This window comes from Seriola lalandi, unplaced genomic scaffold, assembly GCF_002814215.2.
Source record: "Seriola lalandi dorsalis isolate HSWRI2012SDOR001 ecotype SW California unplaced genomic scaffold, Sedor1 jcf7180002054272, whole genome shotgun sequence".
NCBI classification, from domain to species: domain Eukaryota; kingdom Metazoa; phylum Chordata; class Actinopteri; order Carangiformes; family Carangidae; genus Seriola; species Seriola lalandi.
In genome coordinates, this window is record NW_019524825.1 from 93,050 (window position 1) to 110,279 (window position 17,230).

Here is a 17,230-nt window from a genome sequence, read left to right on the forward strand (position 1 = left end):
ACTCATAGCAATTATGTTGTCAGTTATTTTCCATTTGTTGGCTTTGCAGTTTTTACACATCAACACAGATCATCCCCCCACCTCTCTCCTTCTCTACCCAATTACTTAGGGGCAATGGTAAAATAATTGAGGGCACATTTAGGCCTTGAAATTAATACATAGTTTAAATGTTAAAACTTTTCTCTAACTTCTCACTTTGAAGTATCAATTTATCTCTCAAATTGAATATGAAAAAAAAAATGATTGAAAGGACAATATTTCATTCTTGGGCAGCAATAAGTTTATTTTTAAGTTTGTTTAATATGTAGTCTCTTTTTTTTCCAGCAAAATCTGTGTAAGACAACAGACAGACAGAGAGTAGAATGTAATTGCTGAGTGCATAACAAAGACTTGTCTCACAAGGTGACATTTAATCCATCAAGAAAACTGTACTAATATTTTCATTTTTGCAAAGAAAAAGAAGAAAATAAAGAAGATAAAAAATAGAAATATACATGACATGTACACCCATGCACAGGAAAAATGTTAATTAGAATCTAAGAGCATATCCTAATTATAAATACTGATTTAATTTCCAATTTGCTTGATAAAATATAGTCTAACAGAAGTTCGTGTTCAAGTGAAAATCACCTGTTTCACTTTCCTCTGTCCAATCATGATCTGGTGCTTGTGCCAGATCTGTGAGCATGTCCTACTGGGCCGGTCAAACAGCACATTAAACACATTCCAGGCTGTAGAAATATTCATTACAGGCATTTTGACGGATTTTACAAATCTGAAAATGCAGCGGGTTCATGGAAAACATGCCAACTGAGGGGCTAAGAGTATTAAGACAGTGAAGCTGGCTCCAGTGGAACGGCATGGAGAAGCAGAGCTGCTGCAGACTCTGCTGTTTGTTTTTTGTTGTTGTTATTTTTTTTTCCCCCTGTTGTTGTTTTGTTCTTTGTTTGTAAGTATTTGTTTTTGCTGAGATGGGTGAAATACAGAGCTGGTGTTTTTTTGTTACATTCGATCTTCAGGTAAACCACATAAGCAAAAAATAAAATAAAATCCACATGCTCTGAAATCTGACACTGCACTTAGATACAAAACATAATAATAGTAATAATAATAATAATAATAATAATAATAATAATAATAATAATAATAATGATAATTAAGGAGTTTAGAGGAGGAAACATCACAGGGGAAATAGTGAATGAAAGAAATTTGGGGCTCTGACTGTTTCTCTCTGACATTTTCCAAAAGGTCTTTTTTCCCACAGCACCCATCTCCTCGTGCTCGTCGTAATGATGGCCTGCCAGCAGAGGAGACGCCGTGCTATCTGTAAATCACAGTCCCCCCACACTGCTCCATGTCCACTGGTGAACACTTTGCTGGAAGAGAAAGACAGAGCATGAGAGAGAGAGAGAGAGAGAGAGAGAGAGATGGACAAAGAGAGGATGTTGATTTGTGATGATATCAAATGTCAAAAGTATAATAATAATAAATGAAGAGCTAGCAGAGCAGAATATACAGAACCCTTTAATTTCATATTTGGGGTTATAATGTAATATAGAAATACTGTGCATAATGTGTACATATACTGTACATATTCATAGATATAAAGAGATACACACAAATACAAGTACATGATCCAGTCAGCTGAATGCTTAATAGCCAGTATGTTATCAATTCAATTACAAATTAATCAAATTTATCCCACAACTTAAACAGTCCGACAGCTGACAACAATCTAATGGCTCTGGAAACAAATTGAGTAGGGTTATAACCATTAAGAACAATTTATCTGTGCTGCTTGGACATATTGCTGTGACATACACATTCTTCACTTGTTCCAATCTGACCTATCTAAACGACCCAGTTTGTTGATCACTTGACCCTCCAGAGTTCAAAGGTCAACCCGTTCAAACAGCTATCAGCGCGCTGCAGGTTGCAGCAGGCACCATAAAACCGCTGTTTCTTATCTGAACCCTTTGACCCCTCATTAACCCCATCTCTGCTGTTTGGAGAATTATCACCTGCCACAGAGGAGCAGAAATCCTTTACAGCATCTGGTGGGTTTGTACACGTGTGAGCCAGTGATAGAGAGATACTGCAGGTGTGATGTGCACCACGTTTGATTGAGTGAATTGTCGAATCAGTGCGAGTCAGTGAGAGCGAGAGACTGTCTGTCAAACAGTGAGCTGGTTGTGACGTGTAGCAGAATAAGACTACAGCTCTACTTTGACGAAGCAGCGCATTGAGCAAAATGCTAATGCCTGCATACTAACACGCTCACGGTGACAATGCTAGCATGTGGCTGCGTTCATGTCATGTGGGACGGATGGTGGAGCTGGAAAAGATTCCCATGCTAACAACTCGCAAATGCTCACGGCATCAAGACAGTTGTATGATCACAGACTCTGGTTGGGTGAGAATTGAAACACTGTGGGTTGATAATATAACAACAGTCTTTGGCTGATGTAAGGCATCAATATTTGTTTGGTTTTCTGGCACTTCTGTATTATTAAGTGCCAAGTCGGATATATAGGAAATTTCAGAAAAATCCAATTATGACATTGGATATTGACGTAAAAGCTGTTTACAAGTCAGAAACTTGCAATCATGACAACACAAAGCGGACAAATTTTGAGCTAATGATGGTGCTGGATAATAAACTTAAGGAATCTTTAAACTCTCTACATCTTTCAACAATTTATTCGGAGGTGAACATGTATTGTGTACCAGATTTCATGGCAAACCATTCGATAGTTGTTGAGATATTTCATTAAAAAACACAAATGTCAGACTCATGGTGTAACTAGAGGGAAAGTCAGGGGATTGCCATCACCTGAGAACCGTGATTGGCTGTACAAAACTTTGTGTCAGTGTATCTTTATTATATTAAAGAGATATTTGACCTGCTGGTGGTGCTAGAGGAAAAGTCAACATCATTAGGGTTGGTACTCTGGGGACCATGAATTTCTGTATAAGACTTCATGGTAATACATCTAATGTTTATTGAGATATTTCAGTCTAGACCAAAGCAGTGGACCGACTAATGGACAGACATTGCCTTCCCTAGAGCAACTCTGCTAACATGGCTAAAAACCCAGTACAGAGACAGAGAGAAGAGGCTGAATCATTCTTCTACAGAGGTGTTCTTGATAACACTTCTGTCATTTATAGTATGTTGAAGTGGGAGAGATGAAAGTAAGAAAGAAATAGAGAAAGAAAGTGAGAAAGTGATAGTACGCAGGAGGTGTCATTACTTTCAAACGATACCAGCTCAACTTTCACCCCTGAGCCACAGAACATGCTGGACTGCAAAGTTTTTTATTACAAACTAAACGCTTTAAAGTGTGTTACACATTTAGGTTTGTCTGCAAAAGAAGATTAGATATGATCAATGCTCTCACTGGTTGAAAAAAAAAGGAACTAAAAGAAAAGAACTCTGCTGATCTGCTTTATTGTTTATATTCAGTGAAGAACAGGAAGCCATTTTGCACATTTTCATTAACGTTTTTAATTCTAAATTCCACCTTTTGCTCCTGGGTGCGTCCAACCTGCGCTGTCAAACAACCCTTAGTTTGTTTGTCTGCCAGACTCCATGAAAGAAACTCTTTGTGGAACCACTTATGTCGAAAGAGAGAGAGAGAGAGAGAAAAAAAAGGGAAAAACTAGCAGTGAATCCTGGGCTAAAGCTCCTTCCTTTGAGAACATAAACAGGACTGTGGAAGATACTTAAACTTATCATGTGACCCTTCCTTGTTGTTCTGTTTGCCTCAGATGTTTGGGACACTGCTATCAAAGTGTTTGTCTGATCTAAAAAAAAAAAATAAAAAAAAAGAAGGCACACGGAGACACTAAGAAAATGAGGTTTAACTCTAAATGATCCAGGCTTGTGTGATTATTCACTGGATTTACAGCATATATTTTACAGTTTAAGTCCCACATCCTCATATCCCAGATGTATTAACTTCCTGCTGGGTCTCATGTTATGTTACAATATGTGCCTATTCATGGCAGATTCATGGCAGCCAAACAGGGTAGTCTCCATCAGAGTGTTAGAGTTTTCTCTACACTGGCCTCTCTAACTTGTGCAGCTCATTCTCATGCGATCCATTGCACCTTCATTATGACACTGTGGTGGGAAATGCTGCAGGCATACTGATTCCTCATTCTCTGGAGCAGAGTTCTCATTTTAAAGGAAAAATAGCAAGTTTATTACAACTTGGGTTTTATTTTCATAGTTTTGCCCAGTGGTGATATTGGTTGTGATAACAGTGTACTCATCAAAGTAATTTCTGAGATCTCAAAACACCAGAAACACAACCGGTCAAACGGTCAGACAGGTTGTAAACAAGCCAACATTTTAGCCGCACTCAACCACTACATTTGCGAGTCCTCAGAACGATAGCATGTCAAAGTTGCAATGGACAGTTTGAGTAGAAATCTCTTGTTTCAGCTTTGTTTTCTCCTCCAAATAAGTTTGGCTAACTTGTCTGATTGTCTGGCTGCCGGTGTTTCTGCCTCTGTTGGACCTATTGCATCTATTTTTGGTGACGTTGCCACATTGTGAAATCTCAGTAATTACTTTGGTGAATACAGTGCTGATGGACAGAGCTATAAAAGAAAAAGTCAAGTTGCAATAAACCCTGGCTTTCAATGCACACCTGCTGAGCTGAAGTACTGTATACAAAAGGCTTAGTAAAGTGGAATATGAATTGAAGGATATGGTGATGAATCATTAACCTCTTAGCCAGTCACATTACTGGTCTCATAACACTAACACCACTGATACTAAAACGGTAGGGCATGGCAATCACAGTGGGGCATGGCAGAACACCAAATGGAGAGACTTGGACAGTGCAGAGCTGCAAGACCTGAGAGCATTGCACAACAAATCTGTAGCCAAAAGGCAGATGGCTTCTACAGCTGAGTTTGTTTCAAGGGAAAATTATATCAGGCCTCTTATGTTGCCTGTTCTACTTTGCAACACGGTGATCTAAAAAAAATAAATAAAATAAATCTGCAGAATTATTGTTATAGAAGCTGACTCTGTCGTAGGCTTCAATAACACGATGAGAACCGGAGAAAAGCTGTTTGTTATATGACATCAATCCAATACTTTTGCTGTCATAATTCTGTATCAACATCATATAAATAAAAACGTATTTTATAACAATAAAACATGAAACACCAGAGAGGCTTTAAAGGAGGCCATGACGCATAGGATTAATGTGCCCATCATCATCTCCTGCGTGAACGGGCAGAACACTGAGTTAGAACCCAACAGTCTGATGTGTGTAGAGGTGAGTGGGGTTATTCTGTGGCAGCCTGGTGTCGTTTCCACAAGATTTAATCAAGGCGAACACAGTGGATCATCGTGCATGATGACACTTGTCAAACTAGAGGCTGTAGGTTTATCATTTATTATAAATGATGAATGATATGTCCTTCTGCCTTCAGAAAGCAGGAGGGCTTAAATCAATTGAAGAAGATCAGTACAGATTACTTTACTGGCATTTCTACTATGCACATTTACAACGTACGTGACGCTAACGTAAATGCATCTCATGGATACCGACTGTATATCCAAAGTATTTCAGCGTTTTTCTGCACTTGTGGTGCATTTCCATTATAGTTTTCCCTTATTGACAGAACTAAAAAAATTTCAAGCTGCGTAACTTCTATTGACAGTGCAGGGGCGGCGTCGTCGTCGAAAACGTCGCTGCATTGAAGGGCAAAAGAGTTGAACCTGCTTTGGCTGTTGCTGCGACGCAGTGTGACGTCACCCAGCAAGACGCTGTATTGGCCACTCACACACATGCAAGCTCGTTCCTCCAGCCGGACTCCACAGATCATATTTCACCGTCTCGCCATTGCACGAAAAAACTCCCCCACCAACGCAGCCCCTTGGATTGTTCTAACACGCGGCAAGTGTTTGTCTGAATGCGGCCTCAGACCCAGTTTACACCAAAATACCAACAACTTGCTTTGTGCCGCTTCATTTGAATGAAACGCCCACTTGTTCGTACCTCTCCTCCCACACCATGTACCATGTGCCCTCTCAACATGAAAATACTAAAAAGATGGGAAAAAATAAAATTGAACATTTAGGTGAGTTACATACGCTAACTGTACTGCTACTCCATTAACTTTATATACTTCTAATTTACTTTGATTAAGACATTTAACTGTTAGATTTCACTGACTGGCAATATGTTTTCCAATCCAGGAACTGTGACCTTCCTATACCGTGGAGAAGTCAAAGGAAGGAAGTCTGGGTGGATGATTTGGCGTATGAAGTACACGACTTTGACACTGAAACCCAGAGAAAGTGTTTGACTCTGACACAGGAGACTGCTGTCCACAATCCGGCTCCTACAAGCTGTCAGCAGTGGTTTCTTTTACCCATGATCTTCACCTGATCGTAACCAAGACGTTTCAGTTGCCTAAACTTAAAGCTACATTAATAGACGTTTTGGCCACTTGGGGGCAGTGGGACAAGCTGAAAACACAACCCTGACACATCATCACCTTAAAGAGTTGGCGGATCTTTTAGCAAAGTGTTGTCTGTTGCTTGAGGGAAACGTCTGAGTCTTTAAAATACTCCACTATGTTCACCAGCTAGTTGCTGTCTTTGCCCGTCGCCTGCCAGGTGCTGAGCAGGGAGTGAGCCCCACAGAGCTGTGGGGAACTGCACAGTCCAGTGATCAGTTTCTGGTTTGTCACGAGTGACCCTTTTTAAATTACACATATTTGATCAGTTCTTTCTGTGAATATGTTGATGAGTCCATCTCTAATTACTGTTAAACACAGAGGTGTCCGAGCAAAAAAACTTTCATATGAATCAGTTTTGTAACAGTCGAGTGATGTGGATCTTCTGCAGACTGAGCACTTATAAAGAAAATCTTTTTTTTAAAGCTGCCATGAACAAATATTGAAGTGAAAGTGAATGAAATATGTTCCCAAATTTCATTTAGGTGTACCAAACACTTTGTGTTGGCAGGAAACAGTTTGCTGATATGTTGAATATATAGTGATAACATTCTAAAAGTGTAAAACAGCCGGTGATATGTTCTTTAAAAATGTATTTGTTTGATTTAAGTAAATTGATTTACTCCCATGTGAGATTAAATTTATATGCCTCCTTATTTTTCTGCAGAAAACGTAAGGACAATAAAATACAATTGAATTTTCAGCAGCTTTTCCAGCTAGAGCACGTTTCTGTTTCGGCATGGCCGAACCACAGAGGAGAAATTTGGAGGGTTTATGACACCAGGAGTTTTTATTCTACAATCAGACTCATATTATACATGTTGGGTTATTTAAGATTCTTCTGAGATTTTTAAACTTAATGTCTAAACACAAGGAGTCAAGAGTATTTTCCATATGGACAGTGTAGAGAAACATTTAGATCATAATAAAATGTAAATAACTGAATTAATTAATAAAACGTAAATTTCTGGGTTTTTCTCTAGAGATTTTTAGAGGCCAGAGAAAATGTTTAAGGGTCAGGTTTGTGATGGGGGACTCTGGACTCATGGCTTTAGTAAAATCCTGGCTACAGCCCTGATTAGGAGTCTCCTCGTCCTTTCATTCTGTGATGGACAGTGAGGCCACTCAGTATGCTGCCCCCCACCCCCCTCCCAAACTTCCATCTTCTTCAAACTTATTCTTTCCTTTCTCCTCCTTCCCCCCCAAAAAAATCCCCGGTTCCTGTGGAGCGGCTGTTTTTGTGTGGTCCCAGCACTGTCCCGTTTTTATCACTCCTCTGATGGGTTACCCCGGTCTCCCTCGCACCTGCGCCGCTCCCAGGTCCCTACAGGAATGCGCTGGGGCTTGTAATCGCCTTTGTGGGGGCCATTGAGTTGTACGGCTGACTGAAACTTCCCAACCTCACAGCGCGCTGGCCGCTGAATGGGGCTCAGCGTGGGGCGGCTCTCCAAACCACGGCCGCTGCCAAATTCCTACAGTGGCGCTCCACAATCACTCCAACACAGGCCCCGATATACCGCCAGGCAGGAGGGACGGGGAGGGGAGGGGGGCGGTGGGTCGGGATGTCGTGGTGGTGGTGAGTGTGTGTGTTTGCGTGTTGGGCAGAGAGATGGAAAAGTAACTCCAAACAAGACAGACACTTATTGCGTTTTTATCGCCACTCTGGATGGACGTGGCCCGAACATGTATTAGCTTTTTGTCGCTTCACGATTAGTTGTTCAAGTGAAACTGTGATTTTAAGTGAACAATTTTAATATCTCACCTCGTCAGAAAGTTCCAGGGCGGATGCTATTCCAACAACGGAGAAATCTGAAAAATGAAAAATAGAAAATGGGGGGAAAAAAAAGTATTCGGTGAATGCTGGACAAAGTTTGAAAATAAAGCAATTTCTCATAACTTTCAGTACATTTGTGCTGCGTTTCGGTGCATTAGGTCTGTGTGCCGGCATACAGCGTGGTAGCTGTGGGTAGATAGAGCAGCACCGCAGGATTAAGAGGCAGCAAGATTGTTAAACATGTCAACGTGTAATTGCACGATAAGGCCCTTCCGAGGAATTCATTGGCCCAGTTGCTTTCTCTATTCCGCGCTAATCTCGCCCGGCACATTCGCTCTGTGCAATCTGTCTCCATAATCTTCTGTGACAGAGCGGGCGACGCGAGCAGCCTGCTTGGTAATTTTTTTAGGAAAGGGGGGAGGGGGGGGGGCGCGGAGAAAATATGCAGAGGCGTGATAAAGTGACGCTAATTATCCCCATTTAGGACAGGGAGTGCAAGGGATCGGGGCTTTGCGAGCAACCGAGTGTGCGCTGGAGCTGATGGCCTCCTAGCACGGAATATATCGGTGGCTACAAGATAAGAGTATAGCACGGTGGAGAGATTTATTGGCCGGTCAGCTAAACACACCCGCACGCGCACGCACACAAACAACCACACACACAACACACACGCACACACACGCACGCACGCACACATTTACACCAGCAACCATCCGCTGCCACATAGCCTGCGTGTATACGTTGCACCCTACACTTACCGCTCTTCCAACCTCAAGGTGTAATTTATTCGGGTTAAATTTGCCAGAACGCTCCTCTTTTAGCTTGGCGATGCGCCGTGACGCGCTCCGCCTCTCCGGGCTTTCAGTGTTTAATCCGCATCTCTTCACATCAACAGATAAGATGGAAACAGATGCAAAATACGTGAGGAGGCCATCCCCCTGCCGCACGCTGCGCGGTGGAGTGCAGAGAGATGTCTCCATAGATGCAGGTTCTTTTAGGTGTTTTTTTTTTTTTTTAATTTAAACTCATTTCCAGACATTGTTCCTCTGATTTCTTTCAATAGATTAACGCGCAGCCAGACGTTACACGCTCTACTATGAGGCCTAACAGGTTTAATTGACATACCATGCAAGTCTTCATCAGTGTGAAATAGGCCCTTTAACTATGTATTTGAGATTAATTGATTTTTTTAAATGCCTAAGTAGGCATAAATTTCCCTCATTTGCATGTGTATGGCTATTAGCCTGTATCTACATATGAGGCATACAGGCAATAAAAATGTACATGTCAAATCCAGATGTGGCCTATCAGAAAACCAAGTCATTTTCAGACTCATTTTCATTATTCTAAAAGGATTACTAATCTCAATGACGTGGGTATCTGTCTTTTTCTCTTAAACACCCATCTGCTCCACTGTGAAGGTGTTTTTGTCAAAAGTCTCAGTCACCTAAAACCAACCAGCTACAGCTTTGACATCCTGATGAGTCATCAGTGACCCCTTAATAGTCTTGTCACGAGTGTGATGGCTGCTGGGAAGTTTCAGTGCAGCCCGTGCAACAGTTTGTCTGGATGGTTTAATGGTTGAGCTCCTTGATATCGGCTCGAAATATCTGATGCTCTGTTTTGTGCACTGAATCAATTTTGACAAAAGTGGCATTTTTTCACCCCCCCCCCCTTCTTTTCCTTTACAATGGCAGACGGTTCATCACCCCCACCCCCCTCTCCACCCCTCCCCCTCCTCCCAACTATCAAACTTGAAATGATGGTTTAATTCCCTGTTTGTGCCCCGTGGAGTTTTGCCAGTTCTCTTTCCTGAATCTATCAAGTGTCAAGAGTAAAATACAGAAACAACTCTCCCACCGCCTTACTGCTGCTCACCTGGTTGGGAACTTGCAGCGAAGATACAAAGCTCGGGTAAAATAACAGTTCTTATTGTGAATCTCCTGATTTATCACCTCTGAACACTGTTTATTTGTTCAGCAAGATGACCAAACTGCTGCTAAAGAAACTTGACTTTGAGAATGTACGTGGGCCATATCCTCTGAGCTGTTCTACTGCTGATCACCACGCAGCAATTAATATATAAACGAAGCTGTACTATCTATTTTATCTCCAAAGTATAAACAATTAAATGGCAAAAGACAAGATAACGAGGATGACAAAAAAAAAAACCCATGTCGCGAGGGCAGTGGATAGAAAATAAACCAGTTCAGATGAAATAAAAATGAAAATCTTGTCTTTTTTTTTTTTTTTTTAAATAATCCTTTTATCAATAAACTGTTCATTATATGGACCTTTTACTGTTATTTCCGTCTGAGTCATGAGTTGTGCCAAGTGTTCAAAACAGAAGCAGCAAAACTTCACGTTGAAATTCACCAAATTTCTCTCAGTGCATCAAAATGATATGAATCTTTTTCAGTGATTTACTGTTTAAATTGATATTTGTAGTCTACATATTTCTAAATATAAACCCATATTAAAAGAAAAAAAAAAGCAACAGCATATCCGAACCTATCAAACCTCTACAGGCTTTTGATAGGTTGTTGCATGTTTTCGTGATTAAAACTCTGATGTGATCTGATCAAGAGAGGGTGTCTGACACAACAAAATTAGCTTAATAAAAATGTAATTACTGATCATAATAATGTTATAATAAACTATAAACTGATTATAAGAAGTATTCAAATTTTGCTGCTTACATTTGCTATAAAAGCAGCCTCCTCTCGTGGCAACTACAGGGGTGAAAATGAAAATTAATATCATGATTTGAGTGAAACCTTTTGTTCTCGTGAATAAATGAAGACGTTTCGTTATAATAAACACTAACAGGTGGTTTGTGGTAGGAGGCCTTCTCACACTCTATATGAATCTGATTTCTTTTAAAGGAAATGTTGAATAAATTAACGTGTAAGGAATTATATTTGTATGAAAGGAGGATGTGGGCCATCACATTGGCCTGTATTAAATATCCAAAATGACGTGAAAATAGTTTGGCCTGCATGCCACTGGAATAGAAAAAAAAAAAGGTTTTTACAAAGTGTAAATAAATTTCTAATAACCCACATAAAAGTTTAGCTCATGAAACAACACCAGCTTGCCGAAATGGTTCGTTACAGGCCTACAAACTGTAGCTTTTACGCGCAATTACGCACAGACAATTAGGCTCTTTTAAAGCTCATGGGATCTGTGTCCAGCAGCGGTGTTAAAATTTAGAGGCTATTTTTTTTTTTGTCGAGAGAGGAAGCTTGATGATATTGTTGTGTCCTAAAACGTGAAAACACTCCTTCAAGAACACTGTGAAAAATAATCAATCTAAGACCGTTCTCTTAAGAATCAAAGCAACATCTTGTGAAATTTATTCAATTCTTCTTCATTGCAATATCAGGCTTTTCACTCGCAGAAAAGCACTTAAATTACAACAGCAGTTGCCCGTCATCCTTTGAAATATTAAAATTATTCACAATTTACAATAATTAGAGTGTTACAATAAAAAGAGATGATTTCCAAGAATTAAGACACAGGCTTCTGCAAATGAACACAAATATTTAAAGAATGTGATTTTCCCATATCTTTTAAAGCACTTTCTTATGATTATGACACTTTATCTCATTTTCAAATAACTTACAAGAACCCCAAAAATTATGAGACAATTGAACCAAATACCCCCACGTGAACCTGGCATAACCCTCAACTAAGACTGTGAAGTAATGGACAAAAAGATGATAGCACAATAACCAATATCTCAGCATCATATTCGTTATATAATTCCACTGGTGGCTATTCAAAAAAGCCGAGATGAATATGCTATTTACCCTTCATTTACAATATCATAAACATTCTGTACAAAATGCAGGTAGTTCTCGGGACCGGGGTTATTTAGAAAAGAGGTAAATATTTGGTTATGTGTTCGTTTGCAGTTTTCAATTATTCTGTGAGTTCTAAATGTGTGTTAGAGGGACCGTCCCGTTCACTCCAGCCGTGGCGCTCTGGTAATGCTGCGGCAAGGCATGGAGTCTACTTTGCATTGACGGGTCCCCCGGCTCTCCGGTCGGTAAATACATGCTTATCATCTCTCTCAAGTCTCCGGGGCAAGGACCCCGTGAGTGTGTGCTGCTGACGGGAGGGCTTACACTCGGCTCCGATTTCACCAGCGACCCTAACGTCCCCATGGCAGCTGAGGAGGAGACGCCGGAGCCCTGGTGCTGTGTGTAGGTGATCCCGCCGTAGCCGGAGGGAGAAGCGTTCATGTAGCTCTGAGAGTTCGAGATGGGGCTGTACTGCAGGGCTGTCATATCGTAGCGGTGCATGGGCTGCGGGTTGTGTGAGTGATGGTGGTGTGAGTGGTGGTGGTGGTGCGCTCCGCTCCCCGGGTGCTGGCTGTAGGCTAGCTGAGCCTCCTGCATCATTGCTGCGGCCGCCGCGGCTGCAGCCACCTGCCCCGAATACGCACCGTTCGCCCAGCCGTTCATGTGCGCGTAGCCGGAGCTGGCTGAGCCTCCGTGACCCCCGGGGCTCTCTAACCTTTGCCCGACCCCCGATGAACTCATGCCGACCCCTAAACCAACTCCACCGCCCCCACTGGGCCCAGAAAGCAGTCCACTGGCAAGGGAATATTTGTCCTTTTTCAGGAGCGTCTTGGTCTTCCGTCTTGGCCGGTACTTGTAATCCGGATGCTCCTTCATGTGCATGGCTCGCAAACGTTTCGCCTCGTCAATGAAAGGTCGCTTCTCAGCCTCGGACATCACCTTCCACTCGGCGCCCAGCCGCTTGCTGATCTCAGAGTTGTGCATTTTGGGGTTCTCCTGTGCCATCTTTCTCCGCTGCCCACGGGACCACACCATGAACGCGTTCATCGGTCTCTTCACCCGTTCCTGATTCGCTTTGGACCCGCCGTTCGGCCCCGTTTGCCCCGTGCTCGTGTTCGTTTGGGGGCCGGGGGAATGAAGGTCAGTTTCCATCATCATGCTATACATTCACCTGGTTTTAAACTTCGCCAGCAACAGAGAAAAAAGTCTATTTTAAGATAGGTCAGGCGCGCACAAAGATCGGGTGCGCACAGGTCGACTGAGTTACAAAATAGATATTCTAACCCCAAATGAATCAAATACGAGATGAAAATTAATCCGAAAAGGGATATAAAATGTTTTCCAACCAGTATTTCACCCTGTCTTCGCCTGGGTTGGTTCACATCCACTGTGATAGAATGCGCATTTGAGCCACTTTCCCTGTCGGAGTTGAGAAGTTGGTTAAAGCGGCGGCCATATGATGCGCACTGACAGCGGTTAAATGAGCCACAAGCGGCCAATGAGGCTCTAGCAGCAGAATGATTTGCATGGCGTTTGGTCAGGTGACTAGAGGACCATAGAGGAAGAACACACCGGAGGAGGAGGAGGAGAAGGAGGAGGCAGAGAGGAGGGTCAATCCCACAAATAGCACAAGGCATTTGAAATTTCCAAACACGCTTTTAGAGACTTCACCTAAACAAAAATAACTAAGATTTGTTAGCAGTGATGTAGCGGCCAAGCGGTGGGTGCAGTCTGCGATTACGATGACTCAAACATCTCAACACAATTTAAAATATATAGCCGACATATAAATGGGAGCCGAATTTTAAAGTAAAGCTTCCGTATCAAGCAGCAGATTGAGTGAAAATATTTCATATTCACTCTCCACTTTCTCTTCATATTCGTGCCTGAAAGTCGAAAACATTTTCTCTCATCTTTAAAAGCTTATTCTCACATCCACTTTGCGTCCGAGGAGCCCGGGCCCGACTGTATTTGTATGCCCCGGAATTACACTACAGTCTATCCAAACCAATTCAATTTCAGACGACTTGATGCTCATCCAGCGGCTCAAAATCTATTTCTCAGACCATCTCTCTCTCTCTCTCTCTCTCTCTCCCTCTCTCTCTCCCTCCAGGTGTGTAATTAAGGTATGTAATAATAGTAGGTGTCAGGGAGTGAAATTACACGCACTCAAGGCAGAAGATGATGTGAAAGAAATTTGGTAAAAAACTGTTGGTCTAAAGAGGAGAAGCCCATAAGGGTGGATAGCCATATAATGACGTGAAATTGCCGGGGCAAAGCGCCGTTATCGCCGTCTGCTGGTGATGGTGAATGAGTCCTGGTCATGCCTCTGAGAACAGCTCAGCGTGGAAAGAAATGCCACATGTAACCTGCTCTGCCTGGACTGTCTCTCTCTCTCTCTCTTTTTTTTTTTTTTTTTTTTTTTGTTAAATGTGGCTGTTCCATTTTATGTCTCTTATTTAAGGTGCAGTCAAACAGCCCGTCTGTAAACCACCACGCAGAGGGAAGCGGTCTACGTGTCTTCGAGTCCGCGCATATATAATCCAGATTTCACAGCTGACCTCCTCTGAAAAGCCCAATCAACCTCTAATTGAAAGGCAAAACGAAATACCACTTCCCGCGGCGAGACTAACGATTTAATCATTCTATCGTCCTTTGCTGTTTTTTATTTTAATTAGAGCTTAGCTTGATATAGCTCTCTGCTCCGGGCCTGAGGGAGCGGGATCACTCGGACGGATCCATGCGTCTTTGGTAATGGGGTTAACGGGAGATCACAATGGTCAATAGACGCTTCCAGTGGTCCGGGCCATGTGGCTGAAGGCCCCGAGAAAGATGACAACATAATGATGACAACCCGTGCCAGTGAGCATGGCACCAGAGAACAGACAGAAATAATAACAACTACTGACTGCACACTTGTAATGAAGATATGTAAAAAATAAAATTGCACAATATTAACACAAATTCATTTAAAATACGTAGCCTGTAATTTTAAATTCAATAGCCTAGTAAAGATGAATATTTCAACTAAAGCAGCCAGGAACAATACAAGCCAACAGTGATTTTGGCATATTAGTTATTTCAAAATTGACTAAATATATTCACCCTCAAACTTTAGACTGAGAAGTTGATTTTAAAGCACTGACGTCATGTAGGTCTAAATTCTTTAAACAATCTGATCGAGTGATTTAAGAACTGAACGACAATAATCATTTATTATCAGGCTATTGTTATTATTAGTAGTAGGAGTTGTCCTCATTGTGGAGTGGATTTAGGGCTGTACATAGAGGATTAGCCTCTACAGTGACACTGAGACCCCGGTGGTCCCTGTTTACTCTCTCTGACGCCCCCCCCCTCCATCCCCATCAGTTACTCCTCTTTTAACAAACCTCTTTTGAAACCTCCTCGCTCCTTTGTGCGCGGCCTCTGCAACAGGATGTGTGCACCGCGAAGATGGTACACGACTGGGGCCAAGGGTCAAAGCAATTATCCAACACACACACACACACACACACATACACTCCCCACCCACAGAACAAATAGATATAGAAATAAGAGGATGATTGTAAATGTAGACAACTATAAGCTACCAGACTCACGTGCAGCGGCCAGTGGGTGTCATTGTGTTTTTTAAATTCTGCCCCCCCCCAAAAAAAGTAGTAACTCATGCAAACCAAAGTCCCAAAACCCTTGACCCCAGTATCTCGGCTGCCGCCCTTTAATCTTTGAGCTTATGCGTGGCTGTGCGTTTGTGCACAAGCGAGCACGCGTGGATGTGGGTGGTATTGGATCTTGGGGGTGGGGTGGGGGGGGCTGAGGTCACCTGCTGATCACCTGGACACATACAACGGGGTTCACATGGGTCATTGAACCGATCATAAGAGATAGAGAGAGAGTGTGAGAGAAAGACAGAGAGAGAGAGACAGAGAGAGAGAGAGACAGAGAGAGAGCACCTGTTTGAGAGCTTCCATCTATACACAGTAAAATCTAGAGATGCAATGATCAGCCCCCCCCCCTCCCCCCCTCTGCCCGCCTACTGAAAAGTAAAAACACTAAAACACCGACAGAGTCATGTAACGTAAAAACTGACGGCCACTAACCGCCAGTGTAACAATTCATCCGTCAATAAATACTTCTACGTTTGACATCACGCATCAGATTTTCCTCTTTAATTCAGCCAAAGAGAGACGCAACAGAAACCAACCACAGTCCGCAACAGATCAGTAACCGATAATATCGCCTCGGAAAATCAAACTGAGTCGGTTCGAGAGCAACTGGTAGCACCAGGAGCCACAGAGCCGCGCGCTCTGAGCAGCCGAGCCCATGTGGAGCTCACTTGTCCCAACACAAAACGACAGCCCGCAGCTCGGAGCACATATTTATCTGCACTGAAATGAACGTTGCCAATAAAGACGTTTATTTCAGTAGCGCCGTGAGTGAGATCAGAAAAACCCTCAAGTTCGCTTCACCCCACTAATATTATTATTATTTTTCTCCCGGCATTAATTATACTTCGCGTTTTAAACCAAAAACACATTCAACAGACGGGTGAAGTGATAGTGCATGTACAGGTTAAAATATTTATAAACATTTCCTTTTTTTTTTTTTTTGGCGTACGGAATTGTCATATGCAAACTTACGCATGTTCCCCTCGTTCCCTCTACTCCAGACCAAGTGGGCAGATTTCTCCCTTCATACTCCTAAAGCCGTCCTAAACCCTCCAAAGCTTCATGTAAGACCGCTACTCCCACTACAGTCTGGCCGCTCGAGTGCCAAGGCCATCCATACCCGGTGCCCAAACCCACTACTCAACACATACTGAGGGGCAGAGACAAGAAGAAATGACATTTATTATACACTCTAAAAAAAAGACAATTCCAAGTTATTGTTTCTCTGTGCGAAAGGGGCTTGCTTCTATCATAATGAAGCGTCTTTTGTGTGGCACAGAACAATACAAAACAAGTATTCTAATAAATAGCCACTTTTTTTTTTTTTTTTTGGCTCTCCAGGATGAATGGGCTGGAGCGGCGGGGTTCTGAAAGGCAGCTGTGCCGCATTGGCGGAGGAGGGGCGAGGACTTGGCGAGGAGCCTCGCACCCCCTTCCCTCCTCCTGGATACTGACTCCCATTACTGATCCTGGAACAGAAAAGGATGCAGGGGGGG

The 17,230-nt window shown here is 42.4% G+C and overlaps 1 protein-coding gene across 2 annotated transcripts; it reads right to left on the minus strand.

Annotated features, from left to right (window-relative positions):
* Positions 1 to 276: 276 nt before the first annotated feature.
* On the minus strand, positions 277 to 13,529 carry sox1a (SRY-box transcription factor 1a). 2 transcript variants are annotated; one of them, XM_023405318.2, is made up of 3 exons: positions 12,391 to 13,529; positions 8,249 to 8,295; positions 277 to 1,376 (listed from the first exon to the last, which is right to left on the minus strand). In XM_023405318.2, the coding sequence occupies exons 1-2, from the start codon at positions 13,231 to 13,233 to the stop codon at positions 8,275 to 8,277; spliced, it is 864 nt and encodes a 287-aa protein (XP_023261086.1). In that variant the 5' UTR covers positions 13,234 to 13,529; the 3' UTR covers positions 277 to 1,376; positions 8,249 to 8,274. The 2 variants fall into 2 exon arrangements, with proteins under 2 accessions (XP_023261086.1, XP_087029827.1); XM_087173701.1 differs by lacking the exons at positions 277 to 1,376; positions 8,249 to 8,295 and having other exon boundaries at positions 11,594 to 13,529.
* Between the last annotated feature and the right edge of the window lie 3,701 nt (positions 13,530 to 17,230).

Excerpts from the sequence above, each read along its gene's own strand:
- sox1a (XM_087173701.1), bottom strand. The coding sequence starts at position 13,233 with ATGTATAGCATGATGATGGAAACTGACCTTCATTCCCCCGGCCCCCAA.